General features: G+C 54.2%; 2 protein-coding genes and 1 long non-coding RNA gene across 5 annotated transcripts in view; 2 read left to right on the top strand and 1 right to left on the bottom strand.

Moving 5' to 3' along the window:
• Positions 1 to 216: 216 nt before the first annotated feature.
• FANCG (FA complementation group G) lies at positions 217 to 10,271 on the top strand. 3 transcript variants are annotated; one of them, XM_072859583.1, is made up of 14 exons: positions 217 to 350; positions 572 to 662; positions 1,397 to 1,528; positions 2,172 to 2,365; positions 3,060 to 3,213; positions 4,968 to 5,098; positions 5,482 to 5,628; positions 6,433 to 6,593; positions 6,835 to 6,901; positions 7,356 to 7,693; positions 7,856 to 7,911; positions 8,498 to 8,635; positions 9,517 to 9,649; positions 9,993 to 10,271. In XM_072859583.1, exons 1-14 carry the CDS (start codon positions 264 to 266, stop codon positions 10,108 to 10,110), a joined length of 1,947 nt encoding a protein of 648 aa, XP_072715684.1. In that variant the 5' UTR covers positions 217 to 263; the 3' UTR covers positions 10,111 to 10,271. The 3 variants fall into 3 exon arrangements, with proteins under 3 accessions (XP_072715684.1, XP_072715685.1, XP_072715686.1); XM_072859584.1 differs by lacking the exon at positions 5,482 to 5,628; XM_072859585.1 differs by lacking the exons at positions 3,060 to 3,213; positions 4,968 to 5,098.
• Positions 7,471 to 12,095, bottom strand: LOC140650809 (uncharacterized). Its single transcript, XR_012042172.1, has 3 exons — positions 12,017 to 12,095; positions 9,540 to 9,719; positions 7,471 to 8,814 (listed from the first exon to the last, which is right to left on the bottom strand). It is a non-coding gene; the product is annotated as an uncharacterized lncRNA (long non-coding RNA).
• The window catches only part of VCP (valosin containing protein), a 21,747-nt gene continuing 14,864 nt past the window's right edge, over positions 11,774 to 18,656 (top strand). Inside the window, exons 1-3 of the mRNA XM_072859582.1 lie at positions 11,774 to 11,932; positions 16,945 to 17,056; positions 17,464 to 17,636. Of these exons, the coding sequence (XP_072715683.1) occupies positions 11,916 to 11,932; positions 16,945 to 17,056; positions 17,464 to 17,636 (302 nt within the window). The 5' untranslated portion in view covers positions 11,774 to 11,915. The remainder of the gene's footprint in view (positions 11,933 to 16,944; positions 17,057 to 17,463; positions 17,637 to 18,656) is intronic.

Genomic DNA, 18,656 nt, shown 5'->3' with positions numbered 1-18,656 from the left:
GCGGTGGTCGTCTCCTCCTTCGCGCCCTCGGTGCGGGACGCGGGACACTGCCCCCCCCCCCCCGGTCCCCGCCCTGGGTCTCCCCGCCGGCGGCGGCGGCGGCGGCTTCGCCTAGTGCGGAGGTTTGGTCTTCCTGGGCCGCCGCCGAGCGTCGCTTCCGCTCTGTCCCGCCCGCCAATCGCGGCGGCGGCGCAGCGGGCGCCGGCCAATCAACGGGAAGGCGGGAAGAGAGCGGCGCGCGCGGGCGGGTGGCGGCGGCGGCCATGAAGCGGCGGCGCGGGGCGGCCCCGGAGCCGGGCTGTCTGCGGGCATGGGCTGCCCAGAGCCAGGCCCTGGCCGGCCGCTGGCGGGTGCGGCGGGTCCCCTCTCCCCCTTCTCCCCGTTCCCTGAGCCGCGGGGCCGCCCTTTCCGCGGCCGCGCTGCCTCCGGTGCCGGTTGCCACGGGAACGACGCCGGCTGGGGGCTAGGCCGCAGCCTGCCCGTCGGCCGCGGGGCGGGAGGGGAGGGGAGGGGGTGCCGCGGCCTGGGCCGGCCCCGTCGCCAGGCCGGCGGGTGAGTGTCTCCCTTGCAGGCGGCGCAGCGCTCGGGGCCCGGCGGAGCGGCGGCGCGGGAGGTGCGACGGCAGCGAGGCGGCTTCGGGGAGCTGCTCCTGAGGATGCGGGGTGAGTGGCGGCCCCGTCGGCTGGGGTCGGCCTGCCCCGTGCCTTGCCTTCACCCTCCCTCCCGCTGCCGTCTCGGATCCGAAGCGCGGGGGCGTGGAAGCACTGGTTCCCGGGCACTGGTGTTTACCGGGCTGCAGCTCCGGTATCCCAGTGCTGGAAACAAACTTCTGAAGGGAGGGGGCCAAAACGTTCCCCGCTGCCCTAAGCCGAACTGGGCCTGCAAAGGGATTAAGGCCCAGCCCCAACCTCTACTTAATCTTGCTGGGGGATGTGGGCAGAGCTCTGGGGTTTCTGGAAAAAATGAGGCAGCCTTTGTCCTGGGAAGCTGGGGAAGGGGCTCCCTGCCACAGCTGTGGTGTAGAGGAAGCCTGATGCGAGGGAGAGGGAAAGAGATACAGCGTGGGACACCTGTGCAAAAGGGTGGATGTGTACGGGAAGAGGGTAGGCTACTGATGCTCTCTTGGGAGACCTGGAAGGTCTCAGCACTGGCGGACTGCAGCACCTGGATAGCAGGGAATGGATGTCTAAAGCAGTGTCAGCACCTGGAGAGGTGACACCTGCTGTATCTCTAGGTACTGCAGTTCCCAAGCTGTTAAATCACACCGCAACAACCAAAAAAATACTTGCCAGGACACTTCTGTTGTCACAAAGCCGGGTGACGACACCTTAGCGTGGATGGTTATTGGGTTTTTCCTAGCTGGCTCAATTTCTTGTTGGGTTGGCTGTGATCACAGGGCTGCCGGCTGCCTTCCCCACCCTGCCTCTGGAGCTTACCGTCCTCTACAACTCCCTGCTTTTTACTGTGGGAGCATCTGACTCAGCCATTGAAGGAGAATCAGAAGGAATACGTGCGGGGCTCCTCAGGGGTAAGGAGATCCATTCTCTGTACAGGGGCTGCTACAGGCAAGGAGATTGTTCCCTGTGCTTTGGAGATGTGCGGTGACTGGCCGGAGGCGGTGAGCAGGGAAGCCTGGCTCTGCCAGGAAGGGCAGGAGGGGGGGCGGCTTGTGGCCAGGGACAATGTGCAGCTGCCTGTCTGCCTGCTGCTGCCTGCAGGGATGGGCCAGAGGTCTTAAGGGAGAAGAGAGTTTTCAAGGCGTAAGGTGCCAAGTCTCCAGCAAAGTCTTAGTGACAGTAGAAAATGAGTGTTTTCTTTAATTATGGTGTGCTGGCTTCAAAGAAACTCACTGAAAGAGGCTGCAGGTCAGAGGGGCATCTGCAGTGTTGGCACTTGCTTGCCCAGGGGCAAGCAACCTCAGGAGGACTCAGCAGAGCTGGAGTTGTAGCTCTGAACCGTGTGTTGTCTCCTGAGTGTGCCACTGTTAACTCCACTGTCCGAGAGCTTGGTTTCCATGCCACTGAGGCCGGGCCAGCCCTGTAACCCCATTCCTTCCCTCAGTACGAGGAGCCCGTGCTTGCTTGAGGCTTTCTCTCCCTCTTGGGAGGGTGTCTGCTACAGGGCACTGACCTGTTGTCTCATGGCTGGGGTTTTTTTGTGTGTTTTTTCAGTTCTGGAGGCTTGTGGGGCTTGTGGGCAGGATCTCAGCACTGAGGAGCTGTGGCAGAAGGTGCTGCGGGAGGTGACTGTGGAGGAGCTGCAGGCACCTTTGCACAGACTGGGGGCCCTGCAAGCAGCCTGGTGGCTGGCAGGCAGCCGCCTGGGAAGCACCACTGGACTCTTCCGGCTCCTGAGCAACGCTGAGGTAACTGGGCACAGGCGGATGCTGCGCAGCTCCCGCTTACCTGCACCGGAGTATCTGTGCAGATATAAATACTCATGGGTTTGTTAAAGGAGGCAGAGCTGGCATAAATACTGTGTTTGTCATAAGCACCCACTCTGCAAAATGTTGCTGTGGCATTTGGAGACCTGAACCCATCAGTGTTGCCTAGTCAGCATGAGTAATCCTCTCCCTGGCATCCCAGCATAGCCTAATGGTGCATTAATGAGTCTCAGAATATATCCTGCCTGTCGGGGCTGTGGACCTCAAGGTGTGAGACAGGAGACTTGGGCAGGCTGGAAGGGGGCTGCAGGTGGACTTGCAGCCTGTGGTAGGGAGCAAGCTGCGAGCAGTGGGATGCAGAGGAACCTTCCCTGCTGATTGTGAGGCTGCTGAGGGGGTCCCGCCTTTTTGAACGCCCGCCAACAGGACTTGGATCTTCCTTGCCGGGAGCCCCTCAAGGTGCACCTTGCTCTGAGGTGGGGAGGTGCTGCCCTGGGCCAGGCAGGAATCGCTGCAGCAAGGGGGTTGTAGTTGAAGTGAGGGAGTGGTAGGGCATTGCTCCCCAGCACAGAGAGCACTGTCAAAGGGTTTGGTGGGACCTCTGTTTCCCTGTGCCCTGGGATCAGTGTTTCCTGCTTCCCTTTAGCATTCCCTGCTCTCCTCTCTGTATTCACAGGACGTGGAAAGGGCTTGCTGCAGTGAGGGGCAGAACGAACTCCTCTCCCTGCTCAAGGCATGGCAAGTACCTGCTGAGGGGGCCTCCCTTCCCCTTGTACAGAGCACCGAGGACTTGAAAGAGATCCTCTGCACCGCAGCAGCCTTTCTGCAAGGTTTGTGTGGAGGAGGTTATTCGTGCCAGCACAGCCTCCCACTGCTCTCCTGTCCCAGGATGCCCTGTCCCTGCCCTTGTCCTGGTTTCTCTTCCCAAGCAAACCGGCCCTTGGGGTTTTCTGGGCTGTTCCTTTGGAAGAGGGCCTGAGCTGAGCCTCTGGGTCTCAACTTTGCTGTTCGGTATTCAAAAAGCTTCTCTGCTTTTTCCCCAGCTAAGCCTTTCTCTGCACTGTTAAAAGGTTCCTCTGCCTGTCTGTGGCTTTAGGTAGGTGTCCGGGCCCCACAGTGATCTTGTATAAAGTGGAAGGCTGGCAGGGGACTTATGAGGATTTTCCTTTCTTCTGTCTGTCTTCTGGCACTTGCCTTGTTGCAAGCACATTGTTTTCGTCGGATTATGGTGCTGCGGGAGCCACGCAAAGCTGTTGTGCAGCTTTGTAGCCTGGTGTCACAGCAGGTGATTGATCTCATCTGACTGCTGCGTTCTGTCCCTGTCGTGGCTTAGCCCTAGCCGGCAACTAAGCACCACGCAGCCGCTCGCTCAGTGTCCCCCCCCCGGTGGGATGGGGCAGAGAATCAGAAGAGAAAACTCATGAGAAAACTCGTGGGTTGACATAAAGACAGTTTAATAGGTAAAGCAAAAGCTGCGCACACAAGCAAAGCAAAGCAAGGAATTCATTCACTCCTTCCCATGGGCAGGCAGGTGTTCAGCCATCCCCAGGAAAGCAGGGCTCCATCATGCATAACGGTTACTTGGGAAGACAAACGCCATCACTCTGAATGTCCCCCCCTTCCTTCTTCTTACCCAGCTTTATATACTGAGCATGACGTCATATGGTATGGAATAGCCCTTTGGTCAGTTTGGATCAACTATCCCGGCTGTGTCCCCTCCCAGCTTCTTCTGCACCTGGAAGAGCACGGGAACATGAAAAGTCCTTGACCAGTGCAGCAACAACTAAAACATCAGTGTGTTATCAACACTGTTTTCAGCACAAATCCAAAACATAGCCACATACCAGCCACTATAAAGAAAATTAACTCTATCTCAGCTGAAACCAGGACAGTCCCACTCATGGTTTTCCCTTGCTCACTGTCTTGACAGCTCCAGGAGCTCCAGGGGCAGCCAGTGCTTCCTCACTGTGCTCAGTCTGATGCAGGGTCTTCCTACAAGGAGGGAGGGCAGGAGCTCCTGCCCATGGACCTCTCAAAAGCCTTTAGGGTAGCGATAGCACTCCCAGCAGGGAGGTGGCAGATGTGAGTGTGAGGTAGGCATGTGACAGCAGCCTCAGAGGGAAGCTTGAAATGAGGATTGAAAGAAAAGCAAATAGCATTTGCGATAAATATTCATTAATTAATATCACAAAGCATCCTGCTGGGAAATGGCCCAGATGTGCTGGAAAAAGTCTTCCTGAGATTCTGCGTGTGCTTCCCCATCCTCACGGCTGTTGCTGGGGAAGAATGCGCAGGTGGACCTGCCGTGCACCTACCTCTGCCCTTGTTCTGGGCCAAGGCAGGCATCTTGGTATCTGGGTGTGGAAGCTGCTATTATTTCTGCTAGATGTTTCCATCGAGTGTCTTGTTCTCTTGCAACATCATCAAACCAAAGACGGCAGCTTGGCACCATCCTGCTGTGCATGCTGGGTGCGGAGGGGATCAGGCAGGTCCCTATGGCACTGGGAAGACAAGGGCACGTACGCTTGTTTGGGGACCGGGTGGGAAGGGGAGCCACAGAGCTGAGATGTTGGGTCTGTCCTAGGGCTGCAGGAGCTGGAGGCTGGGAACTTCCCCACCGCCCTCTCCCTCCTTCAGGAGGCTGCGGGAGGATTCTGCTCCAAGAGGGTCCTGGCTCAGATCTACACCTGCCTTGGCTGCTGCGCTCAGCGAATGGTAATGGCCAGGCCTCTTCCCTGTCAGAGCAGAGAGGCGAAATGCAGCCTCGAGCGGGGTGGGGAGGCTCAGGCTGATGTCCACGCTGCCTCTGCATGGTCCTAGGCTGCTGCAGGAAGGCGAGGTCTTGAGCAGAAGCTGCCCTTGTGGCCCCAGCTTCCTTGGAGAGCTGCAGAATCCAGGCAGGGATTTTGTCTGAGTGCAAAGGGTTGCTGCAGAGAGAGAAGCTCAAAAACCAGCCTGAGGAGGGCTGCCTTTGGCTTAAGTGCTGCCCTTGCTTAGTGGGCATCGCTGGGGAAGCAGAGCAGGGATCTGGATGCCACCCAACAGTAAAGATGTCAGCAAGATGTCCTTGCAACTTGCACCTCTTCCCATCTAACTAGGGCAAGCCTCAGACAGCCCTTCAGCACCTGAAACAGGCCCTCCAGGTAGACTTCCAGTGCCTTCCTGCCCTGTCCCATGTGGCAGCACTGTACCATGAGCTGGGGGAGACTGAGGCGGAGCTGCAGGCCCTGGCTCTGCTGTATGAGGTATGTCTGCTTCCTGTTCTGGGTTGATTTTTGCCCAGCAGAGCCTGCACAGAGCTTCAAGCAGGCTTCTGCCTTCTGGGGGCCTGTTTGACCCTGGAGGGGTCCCCAAAGTAGACTACAGGATCCAGCCATGGTGCTGCCTTCAGCGGTGGGTAGGAAGGAGCCCAGTGAGGTCCAAAATTCCTGCTCAGCACCTGGCTGTTGGATGTGGCAGGACCTTTGGGTCCCAGTTCATGTTCTTGGTTGCCTGGGAGAAGAGTTTTTGACACTCCCATGTCAGAAACTATCAGTCTCTTAATAAAGTCTCTAATAGTAGAGAGGCCTTTAAAAGGCAGATTGCGGCTAGGGGGCCATGTGTGCATTAGCCATAGGAACCTCCGTCTGCCTGGGAGGAGCAGGTCACAGTGGTAGACAAAGAGTTAGCTCTTCAGCTGTTTGAAATTCATAAGATACAAACACAGCTGTGGAGAGGGATCTCTCTCATTACAAATGGCCTAAGATCTGGTCTAACTAGGTCTGTGGCTGCAATGGGAGATGGTGTTCCAGGCACCTCAGAGCACCTTGAACTGAAAACCTGAGGTGATCTGGGTGATGTTGCACATGTTCTGATGCTTGCCTGGAGAGCAGAAGTCTGCCTGTGCCTGTGTGATCCTGATTGCTCTTCCTGGAAGTGGCTGTGCTTATGAAGTGCAGCGCTTCCACTCGTCCGGGTGCACATCCAGATGCCAGAAGCGGCAAGTCATTGCAGCTGCTTGGGACTTGACCAGCATTGTGTTGACCATATTTTCTGTTCCTGTTTCACAGGCTCTGGGAAAAAACCCTCCAGCAGCTGCTTCGTCTAGTCCATATTTCCTAATCCGAACAGAGCTCCTTGTCCACCCACCAATACTAGCTTCTCTCCTTCGCCATCGCCACCCCTCTGAAGTGAAGTACCTGCTGGCACAGCGGTGTCTCCAGGACGGGAGGTAACAGCACCTCTGGTCTGCTTGCAACATGCTGCTTTTTTGGGCTCTGCAGTTTTCTCTGTGCTCCTGGAAATTGCCCAGTTCAGTACTGCTGTGGTAGGTCTGCTCAAAGCATGCGTATCATGGCCAGAGCAAGTGCAGTGCCGGGAGAGCCCGTGGGCTGGCGATCCAGGTTCCACCTGGCTGCTGGGACTTCTTGGGGTCCCCCTGCTCCTTCCACCACGTCTTGTCCTTGTTGCAGGGTGGCTGATGCAGTGGAACATTACCTGGATTTTCTGGCTCTGCTTCAGGAGGGGCTGCAGCAGCAGGCAGGTATCTTGGTGAAGAGCTCCCTTGGTGACTTGGTAGATGAGGTCTGCATCCCCACCCCAAGGCCTGGGCCCAGGTGTCTAGTTTGAGATGTGAAGGAAACAAGGTGGAGGCTGGCACCTCTGACCTGTGGCACATCTGCCTCTGGATTCACACCATAGCAGTGGCAAGTGGTCTATATGGAGAAACAGCTTCCCCTTCCCAGTTGGGAGCAGCTGTCGGCCTGGTTTTGGATGTCCTTTACTTCAAGAGTAGGGATTTGCCACCTTGACTCTGCTGAGCTGTTAGTGCTTCACAACTTCTGCCTCCTCCGACAGGCTTCAGTGTCTGTGGGAGTGGGTCTGAGCTTTGCTGGGTAGCAGTTGCGGGTTCCCACTAAGCACGGGGTCATTCTGCTTGGCTGGGTGCTCTGCAGTTCCGCGTCTGAGCACTGCCACCACTCTTGCTCCCCAGGTGCCCCTAGACGGTGGCTCAGCTCTGCCCAGGATCCCGGAGGTGTTCCTGGAAGCAGCATCTGCCTTGGAGCAGGCCGGGAGGCACCAGGATGCCATAACCGTGTGCGAGGAGGTCATCAGCCGGACGACTGACCTGATCCCCTGGATGTTACGAGTGGAGGAGAGGCTGGAGCAGCCGCAGTGCCCATTGCCAGGGGCAGGGCTGGCGGGTGGACTCCTGTCCCAGAAGAAGGAGAGTTGGTGCTGTCTTGCCTGGAGAGCAGCTGGATACCTGCACCAGGGCTGGGCGTGGGCTAAGCTGGGCGAGAGCAAGGAGGCTGTAACGCAATTCAGCAGGTGATAGAGCCTCACTGGGAGAAGGGGCCTCCCCAGCTGGCAGCAATGGCTGGTGCGGGACAGAACAGGGCGCAGCGTGGCGTGGGGGCTGGCCTGACAACTTGCAGCTGATTTTCCAGCCCCGGGACTGGTACCGAAGCTCCTCTGTCCTCCCACCCGCAGGTGCCTCAGCAATCTCTTGCGAGTCCAGCTTTACGGGTCTGGCGTTGAACCGACAGGTAGGACACTGCACAGCTGGGACCTGTGTGGGGCCAGGCTGGGTTGGGATCTGCGTGCTTGGCAGCGGTGGGTACAGGAGCAAGGTGCCAGGCCCAGCGTCACCTCTGGCAGGAGGTGTTTGTCCCAGTGTGCTGAGCTCTGTGCCACGCTGGAGCTTCTGAAAGGACTGGCTTGGTTGGAGCAAGGTTTGGCCTTGGCTCTGCCTCCTTCCCTGCTGTCTAGGTGACAGTTAAATGGGTTGTGAACCAGGAAGCTTCTCAAATCCCGATTTCAGGGAAGAGATCTGTAACCAGTTGCGCAGATGGGCAGCCACAGGCCAGGCTGCTGCCAAGGTCACTGTTCACCATAGCAATGTAGCGTACCAAGCTCTTGGCATTCTTCGCTCTCACCCTCTGCCGCCTCCTGGCCTCTCCTAGCCTGGCAGAGAGACTGAGCTCTGCCACGGCGGGTCTGGGAAGCTGGAAGTTGAGCAACCCAAGTAAATGTTCAGCCTGTCCTGACTGCTAACCTGGCTCAGCCTGCTGGGACAAGGGAGGGAATGTCTGGAGGATGACATCTCCAGGTCCACGTGCCTTTCCATGCCAGAGAGTCTCCTGCCAGAAGTAGAGGTCCTCCAGAAGATCAGGTTGCTCTCTCTCATCGGGAGAGGTGCACAGTTCCTGGAGCTGGGGAGGCACAAGGAAGCCTTGTTGGATTTCCAGCACGGTTTGCAGATCTCACCAGGTAAGAGGCTCATTTTGGTGAGGGGATTTCCACAAATTTGTCCTGGGCTGCTTTGCTGTCTTCAGCAGAAAGGTCTTATGCTTTTGACCACGCTTATTCGGATATCGAGGACTACAGTAGGGCTACTAGCGATGTTATGTACTTGAGATGCTTCTCTGGGGCCTGGTCAGCTCACTGCCCTGCAGAAACAGACCAAAACTATTGTCAGAGGAGTATATCAGAACCCTGCCCACAGCCTGTGCCCTGAGACAGCTTAGAAATTTCTCCTCTTCCTGCCCAAACCCCAGCCTGGTACAGCCAGCTTTCTCCCAGAGAGGGTCTGCTTTCCCAGGACAACAGCTGGACTCTCGCTTCATCCTGGGAAACAGCATGTCCATGCCTGGCAGTCCAGAGGCTGAGTACAGAGGCCTGTCTGGGGAGAGGGAAGCAGAGCGGGGAGCTGTGCATGTCCCGAGCACAGCCGAGGCATGGCTAGTGCCACTCCCAGGGGTGACCCTGTTCAGCGCTCCAGCTGTGCTGACACGCTGCAGGGGTGTGAGCTTTGCCAGGATCTGCCAAACCTGCTGGTCCCAGTCCTGACCTAGTCTCCCTCCCTTTGGGGGTGCAGACCTGCCTGCAAGAAAAACCCCAACTTGTGTCCAAACAGAGGCGTGGCTGGCTGTGCCGCAGGGCTGATGCCATCTGCCTTGGCTGCCAGCCCCAGGGTTAATTAGGGCCTGTGACACAGCCGGGACAGACACCTCCCCATTATACCACCTCTCCTCACGCTCAGCTCCCTCATCTGGCTTCTAAGCTGCTTTTGCAACACCCTGCAACCCACAGCAGCGCTGAGGACCTGCTCCTCCCCTGCTAAGGGCTGAATCCCCCTTCGTGACTTGCAGGTGACCCAGCTGCTGCTTCCTACCTGGTACAGGCCCTGTGGAAACTGAACCGAAAGCAGGAGGCGGCAGCTCACTGGCAGAAGTTCTCCCAGAGACCGTCTGGCGAGGATGGGCGTCAGGAAGGGCAGGGAAGGTGTGTAGAGGGATGGGTGGGATCTCAGCCGGCCACGCAAGAGCTCCAGCAGCACAGCCCATGTTTCAAGCTGTGTGGGCAGGTTAGTTCAGCTCCTGCTAGCCTGCACCCACAGCTTAGATGTGTCTGAGGAGCTTCCCTCCACGTCTGCTCTGAGAGAGCACGGGCTGTGGCTCTGCAGGGACTCCCCAGGGCACAAGAGAGCTGACACGGAGCAAAATGGGAGGGCAGAGGCTGGGGACAGAGCCAGGGGCTCCGCGCAGTGCACGGGGAGTGAACTTAGTCAGACCACGGCAAGGGAATGCTGCAGTCCTTGCTGCTGCCATGCTCCCTTCTCTTTCAGGCCCTTCCCTTTGTACCTGGCTTCGTGTCTGAAGCAGGCGACGTTCCCACACAGTGAATCTCTTGCCAGAAGCATACAGGATTACCTCAGGACCACAAGCTGGGACTCCTCAAGCTAACCTGGTCAGTCTCCCCGTCCCCACCCTGCTGAAGTCTCCCCGCACCAGGCTGGCACGAGGCCTTTAAGCGCTCCTCCAAGACTCGGAATTACTCTTGGCTAAAGCTGGATTCTCAAAGGACTGAAACAGAATAGATCTTTTCTTATAAAAGCCTGGGCTCTATTTAAGTTTTACTGCGCTCTCTTTAGTTTAAGTTTTACTGTGCCCTTTTTCCAGAGCAAACCTTTGCAGTCGTGGCCTTGATGCTGCCTAGAGCTGCTGTGAGCCCGTGGGCTATGCCCCGGGTGCACGGGAGATCGAGGGCAGAGACATCCTCATCGTCTGCGCCGCTGTAGGCGGCAGGGCCAGCTCTGTGCTTCCTGCTCCAGGGAGCTGGTGAGAGCCAGACCAAAGCAGAGGGTTGTCAGATCGGCTGTCCTACCTCTGCTTTGTGCTCTGGCTTTTTACTGGGTCAGTGCGGTTTGGAGCTCAGATAAGTGGTTTTGGCTGAAGCATGCAGCTCTGAGGTCTGAATTCCACCGCGCTGCACCAGCCAGGGACGGTGGCAGGGTCCGGATCTGTGCCTGTGTGTCCGCGGGGATCCTGTGCCAACCGCACTGCGAGGCTCTGGGCCCCTCCATGACAGTGAGCGGGGATGAAGGAGCACCTGCTCCTGCCCAGTGTTTGGTGTAGGTCATTTTGGGCGGGAAAGGTGCCGCGGCGGCATCACCCGAGCCTCCCATGAGAGGGAAGAAAGGGCTGGGAGCAGCCAGGCAAAGGGTGAGTTGGGACAAAGCTCAGGAGAAGCGTGAGGCTGCTGAACACCGGAGGGGCCGAGAGGGGCTGGGAGCGGGCTTCGCCCCCGTTCCTGCGGAGGGAGTACCTTGGACACCCCCTTCCCACGCCAAGCGCCATGCCGCTTGGCTCCCGCGGCGTCTCTGGCCCCAAGGAAACGCCGCCCAGGCGGGGGGCGTGGGGATGCGAGTGCCCAAACGGACTGGGAACCGGGGCCCGGGGGGCAGCGGGTCGTCCGGTCCGGCCCTGCCAAAAAAATCAACCCGGGCAAACAAAACCGGCCCAAACCATAAATAAACCGGGAGGAAGGTACGCGGGCGGCTTTGGGCGGAGGGGAAGGGCCGGGCTGCCGCACTCCCCTTCACCCGGGGGAGGCGAGGCCTTTGCCGTGCAGCCGCGGGGCCGCTCCCGGCCCGGCCGGCTGAGACCCGGCGCGCTCAGCGCACGCGCGCAGCCCCCGAGCACCCGCCTCCCGCCCCTCCTGAGTGGCTGCGAGCCTGCCGCCCGTTTCCCTTTGCCCGGGCACTAGCCAATCGCGAGGCGAGGCTAACGCGGATGGCCGCCGGGGCGGGGCTTCCCGCCCGGATTTTCCCATTGGTGGATTTTTGCCATTGGCTGCCCGGCCCGTGTTGCTCGGTAGAACTGCCGCGGCAGGGGCGGCGCTGCGATTGGCTGGCGGGTGCAGCGCTTGGCTCGTGGCGATTGGGGAGGGAAAAGGAGAGGGGCGGGGCGGAGGGGCGAGAGCGCCCGTTCTTTTTCTTTCCTCGTCCTCCCTGCTCCCGCCCTTCCCATTGGCTGAGGCGCTGGCCGGGCGGAATTTCCGATTGGTCAGCGCACGCTGTTGCTAGGCAGGCGAGGCGGCGCGGGGCGGAGCTCCCCCTTCCGATGAGTCGGCTCTGAGGTTCAGTCAGCGCGAAGCGCCCCGACCCGCCGCCGCCGCCAGCCTGCCCGAGACCCGCCGCCCGCCGCCGCCGCCCGCCCTGAGGAGCCGCCGCCGCCCACCTCCCCTCGCCCCTTCCCCCCCCAGCGCCATGGCCTCGGGATCCGAGTAAGTGTGGGCCGCTCGCCGGCAGGCCGCGGCCTAGGCCCTGCCGCGGCGGCGCTGGGCCCGGCCCGGCCTAGCGCGCCTTACTTCGCCTCAGCGCGGTGCGGCGCGGCCCGGACCGGGCCCGGCGGCGGGCCCGATCCGTCCCCCGATCCCGCTGTGTCATGCAGGCCCTGAGGAGGAGGAGGCGGTGCCGGGAGGGGGATGGGCCGCTCCCCGCGCGCCGCCTTTCCCCCCCCCCACCCCCGGCCGGGCCTCCCCGGGAAGTGTCGAGTCATGGGGGGGGGGCCGAGGCCTGGCCGGGCTGGGCTTCTCGCTGGGCCCTGGCCGTGCCCCCGCCCGGGGCCGCCTGCCTGCCGTGCCCCGGCGCGGCCCGGGCTGTCCCGCCTGGGCTAGGCCTCAGCCAGGGAGGGCTTTGTCTTCCAGGCCCCGGAGCGGCTGGCGGGGCAGCGAAGGGGGGAGGCATGTCCCGGCCTCCTCCCCGCAGCGGCCCTCGGGCCGGGGCTGGCAAGTGACTTGGCATTAGCAGAGGCAGACATGTTGTGCTGGGCTGGCCTCTGTGGCAGCTGAGGCAATCGGCGGTATTTTCGTCGCCGGTGCCTTGCCTCACTCTGTTTTCAGTTCCAGGCTGAGGATCATCTTTCGTGCTCCTCAAAAACGACTTGAGTAATAGTGGTCTCGGCTCCCAGCCCACGTGCGCAGGCCACTTCATTGCCCCTTGAGAGGAGTAAAAATAGAACCTGAAGAGAAATTTCCCAGATCCAAGAACACTTGAAGTGACTTTTTGGCTTTGCCAGAGGCACTTTCAATCCCTTTAGTGTCCGTTGTTTATGTTCTCCCTTTCTTTTGCAACTCCTGAAATTTAGACCTGCTTGGTCCTACTGAGCCAGTTCCAGCAAGGTGTGCCAAGAACTCAGTGTCCCTGGTAGAGCTTGTGGTGGAAGTGACGGTCTCAGAGGTGTATTTTGCAGCTGAGCAAGGTGAACAGTGTCTTTAAAAAGAAATTTCTACTTTAGCGAAGTTCTTCTCACCGCATAAGAATTGACAAAAGTTACTCCGCAACTGGAAAACAGTTACTTTTTAGTTGCCATTTTTGGGTCAGTGCTGCTGGCAGCCATCTTGCTGAATTGAGCCTTAGCACAGTGAGTGGCATTGCAAGAGCTAAGAGAGGGTGGTTTCTGAAGGGATTCTCATATTTGTGTGCCTACCTCTCTGAAACAATGTTTGAGAACTTGGCATCTTGAGCACAGGTATGAACTCACTGCTGGGTTGTTATGAGCTGTTCCAGTAGGTGGCTGTAGTTATCAGATACCTCACTCGTTTGCTTCAACGGATAAAATGTTTTATGGATATATATGTATATTTTTTAATACCTCCCAGTTCAGTCTGTAACAGGGATGTTCAGGATGGTAAGAAACCGCTGACAGGTTTATCCGGAAGCGAGTTCATGAGGTTACTGATAAAAAGTAACCTCATGCACACCAGCATACAGAAGGCATGACTGGTTTTGCTTTCATTACTGCAGCTGGAATCAGTTTGAGTCAGTGCCTTTTTAGCACTATATTTTTAGCACAGACTTGCAGGAACAACTTATTTCCTTAGTTTAAGTGGAGCTTTGGAGGTTGGTAGTCGTTTTCAGAATAATCACTAATTGGTAATGACTTCCTGCTCTCACTCTTCATACCATCCACCATAATGCGTAGCCTCTGGGTGTTATCACATGCTGAATGAGGGGAGCTCTGATACACAGAGAAACAATGCAGTGATGTAAGTTCTAAAAAGTCCTCTCCCCACTCCTTCCCTGTGTCAAATGAGGCTGTTGGACTGCTTTACTGAGAGGGAAAAGGGGCTAAGGATGGGAACCGGGAACCTGTTATTTTGGTCTGTAGGGCTGGTACGTATTTGCTTCAATTTTATTGGTGTCTTGTGCTTTTTGTATGCAAGTTTAGCCATTAGCTGTGCTGGGGATTATGTCCTCACTTCCGGCCTCTGTCTAGGGGCAGGCTTCATGCAGGCTTTGAATTTCCTTTTAATTCCAAAACAGCTCTAAAGCTATGTTTTATGTTCAGTTTATCTCTTTGTTGAGTCAGTGAAAGAAGGGAGCAAGAGGGAAAATGTGTGAGGGAGCTGACAGAAGGGGTGAGTAGGGGAGATGATCTAGAGGATTTGCACCAGGCTCTCTCTGGCAGGAAACTGACTGAGGAGCTTTAAAAATTACCTGGGTTACCTGTCTGTCCTACCCTTCGGTGAAGTTTACCAGCACGCGTAGGAAAGTTGGCAGGAGAGGGCCTCAACCCATGCCTTAGGCTTTCCTGCTTGGAGCTTTCAGTTCGGGCTCTCTGATGCACGGATGTAAGGATTGTCTGAGCGTGGTTGAGGTGCACGGACATATTTTGTTATGTCATCTCAGTTACAGCACGAGAAACCCCCAGGAGAGATGCAATGAGGTCAAATGGTGATGATAGTATTCTAAATCGCTACTGGAAGATGGGTAGTGCTTGTCTCTCAAAGTCCTTACCCTTGTCTGTAGGAGAAATAACATCACTTGCCTGTGTAGCTGACATGTAATTTCGTAACACCTTTATTCCTTTGTCTTCAGAACTGCCAGGTCAGATAACTGAAGCTTTTAGACCATACATTTAGATGCCTGCATGCTGTTTCTTGGAGACCTTTATTGCATTTTTAATGCCTCCAAGCTTTTCAATTGCTTTAAGTGCAGTAATGTACTGACAACATTGAGCCAGCCCCCCTTCTTACTTAGGAAACTGTAGAGTCAGTTCTTCAGTATTAAAACTTTTTTCTCATGTTGAGCAGAACCAAGTGGACCTCTTGCTGTGCTCTTCAGCATTGCTGTGTGTTGGGAGATATCTGAACTTTCTTTCCAGATTTATACAGCTTTTGGTTTATTGACAATTGTGGTCCAAAAGCTTCCACTTGCTGCCCAGTTCCTCTTCCATTTATTTTTATCTTTTGTCTCAGACTGTTTTTTAGGCTGCGCGGCAGTCTCTGCATCCCGAGGTACAGGCGCTCCATTTCAGTGATATGTAGTTTATGTACGCAAAGTCTGGCAGCCGTTTCTTATCAAAGGCCTTTGGATCCACATCCCGTGTGCAGAGGGGTATGAGTTACATTCACACTTTGAACAAGCTAAATAGGAGTATTGTTTCTTACTGGTGTCCCTGAGCTCAAGTTTTAAAATCTACCTGCTAAATTAATCTCCAGTGTCCAGGAACTAATGCTGAGGCAAGGTCCTTACAAGTAGGTTGTTGTTTTTATCCACTCTTTTAACCACAAGATCCTCTCTGGCCTGACAATGTATTGTTTCAGTTTTCTTATTGCTCTCTCAGTTTTCCTGGAAATCCCAGACCTTTCAGGACTCTACCAAGACCACATTTTAGGCTGAAGATGGAATTAATGAGCTCCTTCCAGCATGTACCAAGCAGCCTTTCTTGTGTCTTTTTGAGTTCAGAGAATGGATCTGTTAATATCTCACATGGTCATTGAAAGGGATGGATGTCAATGTCTTACCTCTCGCACTCTTCAATGAAGAGAGGAAAACACGATTTTCCCAGTGCTGGCAGTCCACGAAAGACATGTTTTACAACTCCTCCTTTTGTTCACTTAAAATAATGTTGTGTCTCATTTCCAGCATGTTTCCTATGCTACCAGGCCTTATGCGAAGCTTTAAAACCTCTTGGAACCAGGCTGGCTGCCCTCATAGGCTTGCTTGGTATTGTTTCCCCTTTTAAGTATCAGACGCAGGAACCAATACCGGATAGTCTGTCTTGGAAAAACCTCTGTCTTGAGGGGTGGGGGGACTTTGGGTAACATCACGCTGTAGGTATGTCACCCCTCTCTGATGTACTTCTAAAAATGCAGTGAGAGTGCCAAGTGACACACTGCTATCGTGGTCTGTGTTCGTGCTGTGTAGCTGCTTGCTCTGCAACGTCCACTCAAGGTTTCATTTATTCTGGTTATTTTGTCCCTGAAAGAGTGAAATGGAGCCAAAGTGTACGGCCAACGCCATTGTCCACAAAGCTTCCTACTCTTTGCCGGTGCTTTCCGCTTGCTTAGGATAAATGAAGACTTTATTTTCTTTTCTTTGTCAGAATCAAACGAAACTGTGCAAAGTTTTATGTTCCTACCTTAGACACTGGCACATCTGGAGTACTTCGGGAAAGTAGTCAGGCGCCCACCAAGGGAAGTTACAACAGTCTGCCGCTGTTGTGGCTGGCTGAGGTGCAGCTTCCAAGAGCTCCTCGGGAATCGGTTGGTTCAAATTCGTACTTCTTTCACAGAGTGAATTACTTGCTGTATTAGAGTTTGAAGGACGTTACTTAATCTGCTTTCTTCCATTTCTTTGCTGTCTGATTTGCTCCATTTTGTCAAGGCGAACAAATTATCTGTCATATTTCTTGTGGTGTAGTGGGCTAGAGCTGCAGTGACCCCTGTGAAGGTATTATGGAAGGGTGCATGTATCCTAGAAAGGTGCTTATATCCTAAAAACAAAGCCCCATTTTTCATGAGCACTTTAATATTTCTCCTGGCCTGCTAGGTTTAACTAACAGACCGCAACAGGCTAAACTCTTACAGCTCTTCCTGTCAGGGGAGCTGCAGCATTGTCCTTTAATTCCTCTATTTATCTGGCATTTGACACCACATAGACTTGAACTTTTGTTTCGGTGGCAGTGGTTACATGTGATTTCAGATGAGTCTCACTAATTCTTTTAGGCAAAACATCTTACAGTCAGCAACATCTCACAGACCACTTCTTTTCATAGCTATTTCCATTTGAGGCTAGTAGAGTAGTTATATTTACTGACAGAAAACATTGTGCTTTGAAGTCCTGCATCTGCTGCCTGGGAAAAATGTTCTCCTTTGTCCTACAAACAAGTATAGTTTCTAAAAGACAAGACAATGAAGAAACCTGTAGAAAATGGAGATGAAAACAGGGGGGTGGCTGGAAAGGGGGGAGCAGTATCACTCAGCCTCATAACTTCTGTTTTCTTTGCCAGTTCTAAAGCGGATGACTTGTCGACTGCTATTCTGAAGCAGAAGAACAGGCCCAATCGGTTAATTGTTGATGAAGCCATCAATGAAGACAACAGCGTTGTGTCACTGTCCCAGGTGCGTCATCTATAAAAGCAAAGCGTTTAATCTGGTAATTTGCAAGCTGTTGCTATTAACTTGAAATGTAACTTCGCAACATGACTCCAAGTATTTGTGTCAGAAGCTGCAGCTGTTGTGAGTGAGGGAGGGCTGTCTTGCCTTGTTTTCTTACACTCTTCCATGATAAAATGCATTTTTATTCTCAATTTGTAGAATTCAGTTGAGTTTGTGCCCTTAGTCTGGCTTCAGGATTAGCTCTTGCCCAGCGTAGTGGGAGCCACTGTCCTTGTGGATTTAGTATATCACTTTGAAGAATTATATCGAAGATATCGAAGATATAATTCTCCAAAGTCAAGTAACTCTCCTTCAAATGCTTGAGTTCTTGTTTTGTCAAAAGCTTGTTCTAATGCTGTTACTGTTCACAGGCAAAAATGGACGAATTGCAGCTGTTCAGAGGAGACACTGTTCTGCTAAAAGGAAAGAAGAGGAGAGAAGCGGTCTGCATTGTTCTATCAGATGATACCTGCTCAGATGAGAAGATTCGCATGAATAGGGTTGTCCGCAACAACCTGAGAGTGCGCCTGGGTGATGTGATCAGGTGAGGACTCGTTTTCTAACTGTTGCATATCCCTGGGTTGCCTAAATAATTTTATTTATTATTTTATTTATTAACCTGTGTGCTGGTTATAAAATAATTTTATTTATTAACCTTTTATTTATTTTATTATTTTATTTATTAATCTGTGGTCTGGCTCTGAATTGATGGAGCCAGTAGCAGAGAGAGGATCTGCAGGAGGTATTCTTAGGTCTTCCAGAGGAGATCACAGAAGTGTTTTCAAGCGTGTGGCTTACATCGGGGATCTCTGTTTACTTTTGCATGTGTTTCTGGCTGTACACATATTCAGATTTAAAAATGATGCTAAAGATTCTTGAAGTCCTTTCAGGACCTTTACGAGCCCATGTCCTGTCATTAAATTGAGTGGTTCAGTTGTCCCACTGCTGTCACAGTCATCTTCCCAAATTTACGTTGTCACGTGAACTCGCAAATTTTTCTTGTCTAAATTTTTAATGTCTACAGTGTTAACTGTGGAAGGCATTAAGCAACATTGTAATTGATCTCATAGTATCTGAGCTGCCCTATGGCAAACAGAAGTTAAAACTTGCTAGAAATGAGTGACAAAAACATGAAGCAGTCAAATAGCAAGATTAAAAATCCCCAAGGGATGTTTATATTCTGATTTTTGTTATAAAAATAACTTTAAAATTAGGAACGCTTAGAAAGTGTTGCAGGGATTTTGTTGTGCAATGCTTGCAGTATTGGGCAGGCATTGAAGTATACATCTCACCTTATGGGAGATGGGTTCCATTCTGTGGTAGGAGTGGGGGGAAAAATGTGCAATTATTTCTTAAACATAAAAGTGCTAACTTGCAGGTTTAAATATGGGAGGGCTGACAGCACTTCCTCCTGAGCATCTTCCTAATCTGGAATATCCTGCGTGTTCTGTGAAAATTGGAGCCTGGTTCCTGAAACTAGACTTCTGGGGTGATATATGGAATAGTCTTTAAATACAAAATGTGTTTCATACAAACTTTGTAGAGGAGAGGAATGAGGCTGTTC

This window comes from Ciconia boyciana, chromosome 4, assembly GCF_034638445.1.
Source record: "Ciconia boyciana chromosome 4, ASM3463844v1, whole genome shotgun sequence".
Classification (NCBI taxonomy): Eukaryota; Metazoa; Chordata; class Aves; order Ciconiiformes; family Ciconiidae; genus Ciconia; species Ciconia boyciana.
Note: the sequence above shows the minus strand (reverse complement) of the source record. Positions and strands in the feature narration are given on the sequence as shown.

Bases quoted from the DNA above. Each gene is read 5' to 3' on its own strand.
- FANCG (XM_072859583.1), top strand. From the start codon at position 264: ATGAAGCGGCGGCGCGGGGCGGCCCCGGAGCCGGGCTGTCTGCGGGCA. The intron at 663-1,396 runs GTGAGTGGCGGC...CTGTGATCACAG, and splicing joins GCTGCTCCTGAGGATGCGGG to GGCTGCCGGCTGCCTTCCCC. The intron at 6,902-7,355 runs GCAGGTATCTTG...CTTGCTCCCCAG, and splicing joins AGGAGGGGCTGCAGCAGCAG to GTGCCCCTAGACGGTGGCTC.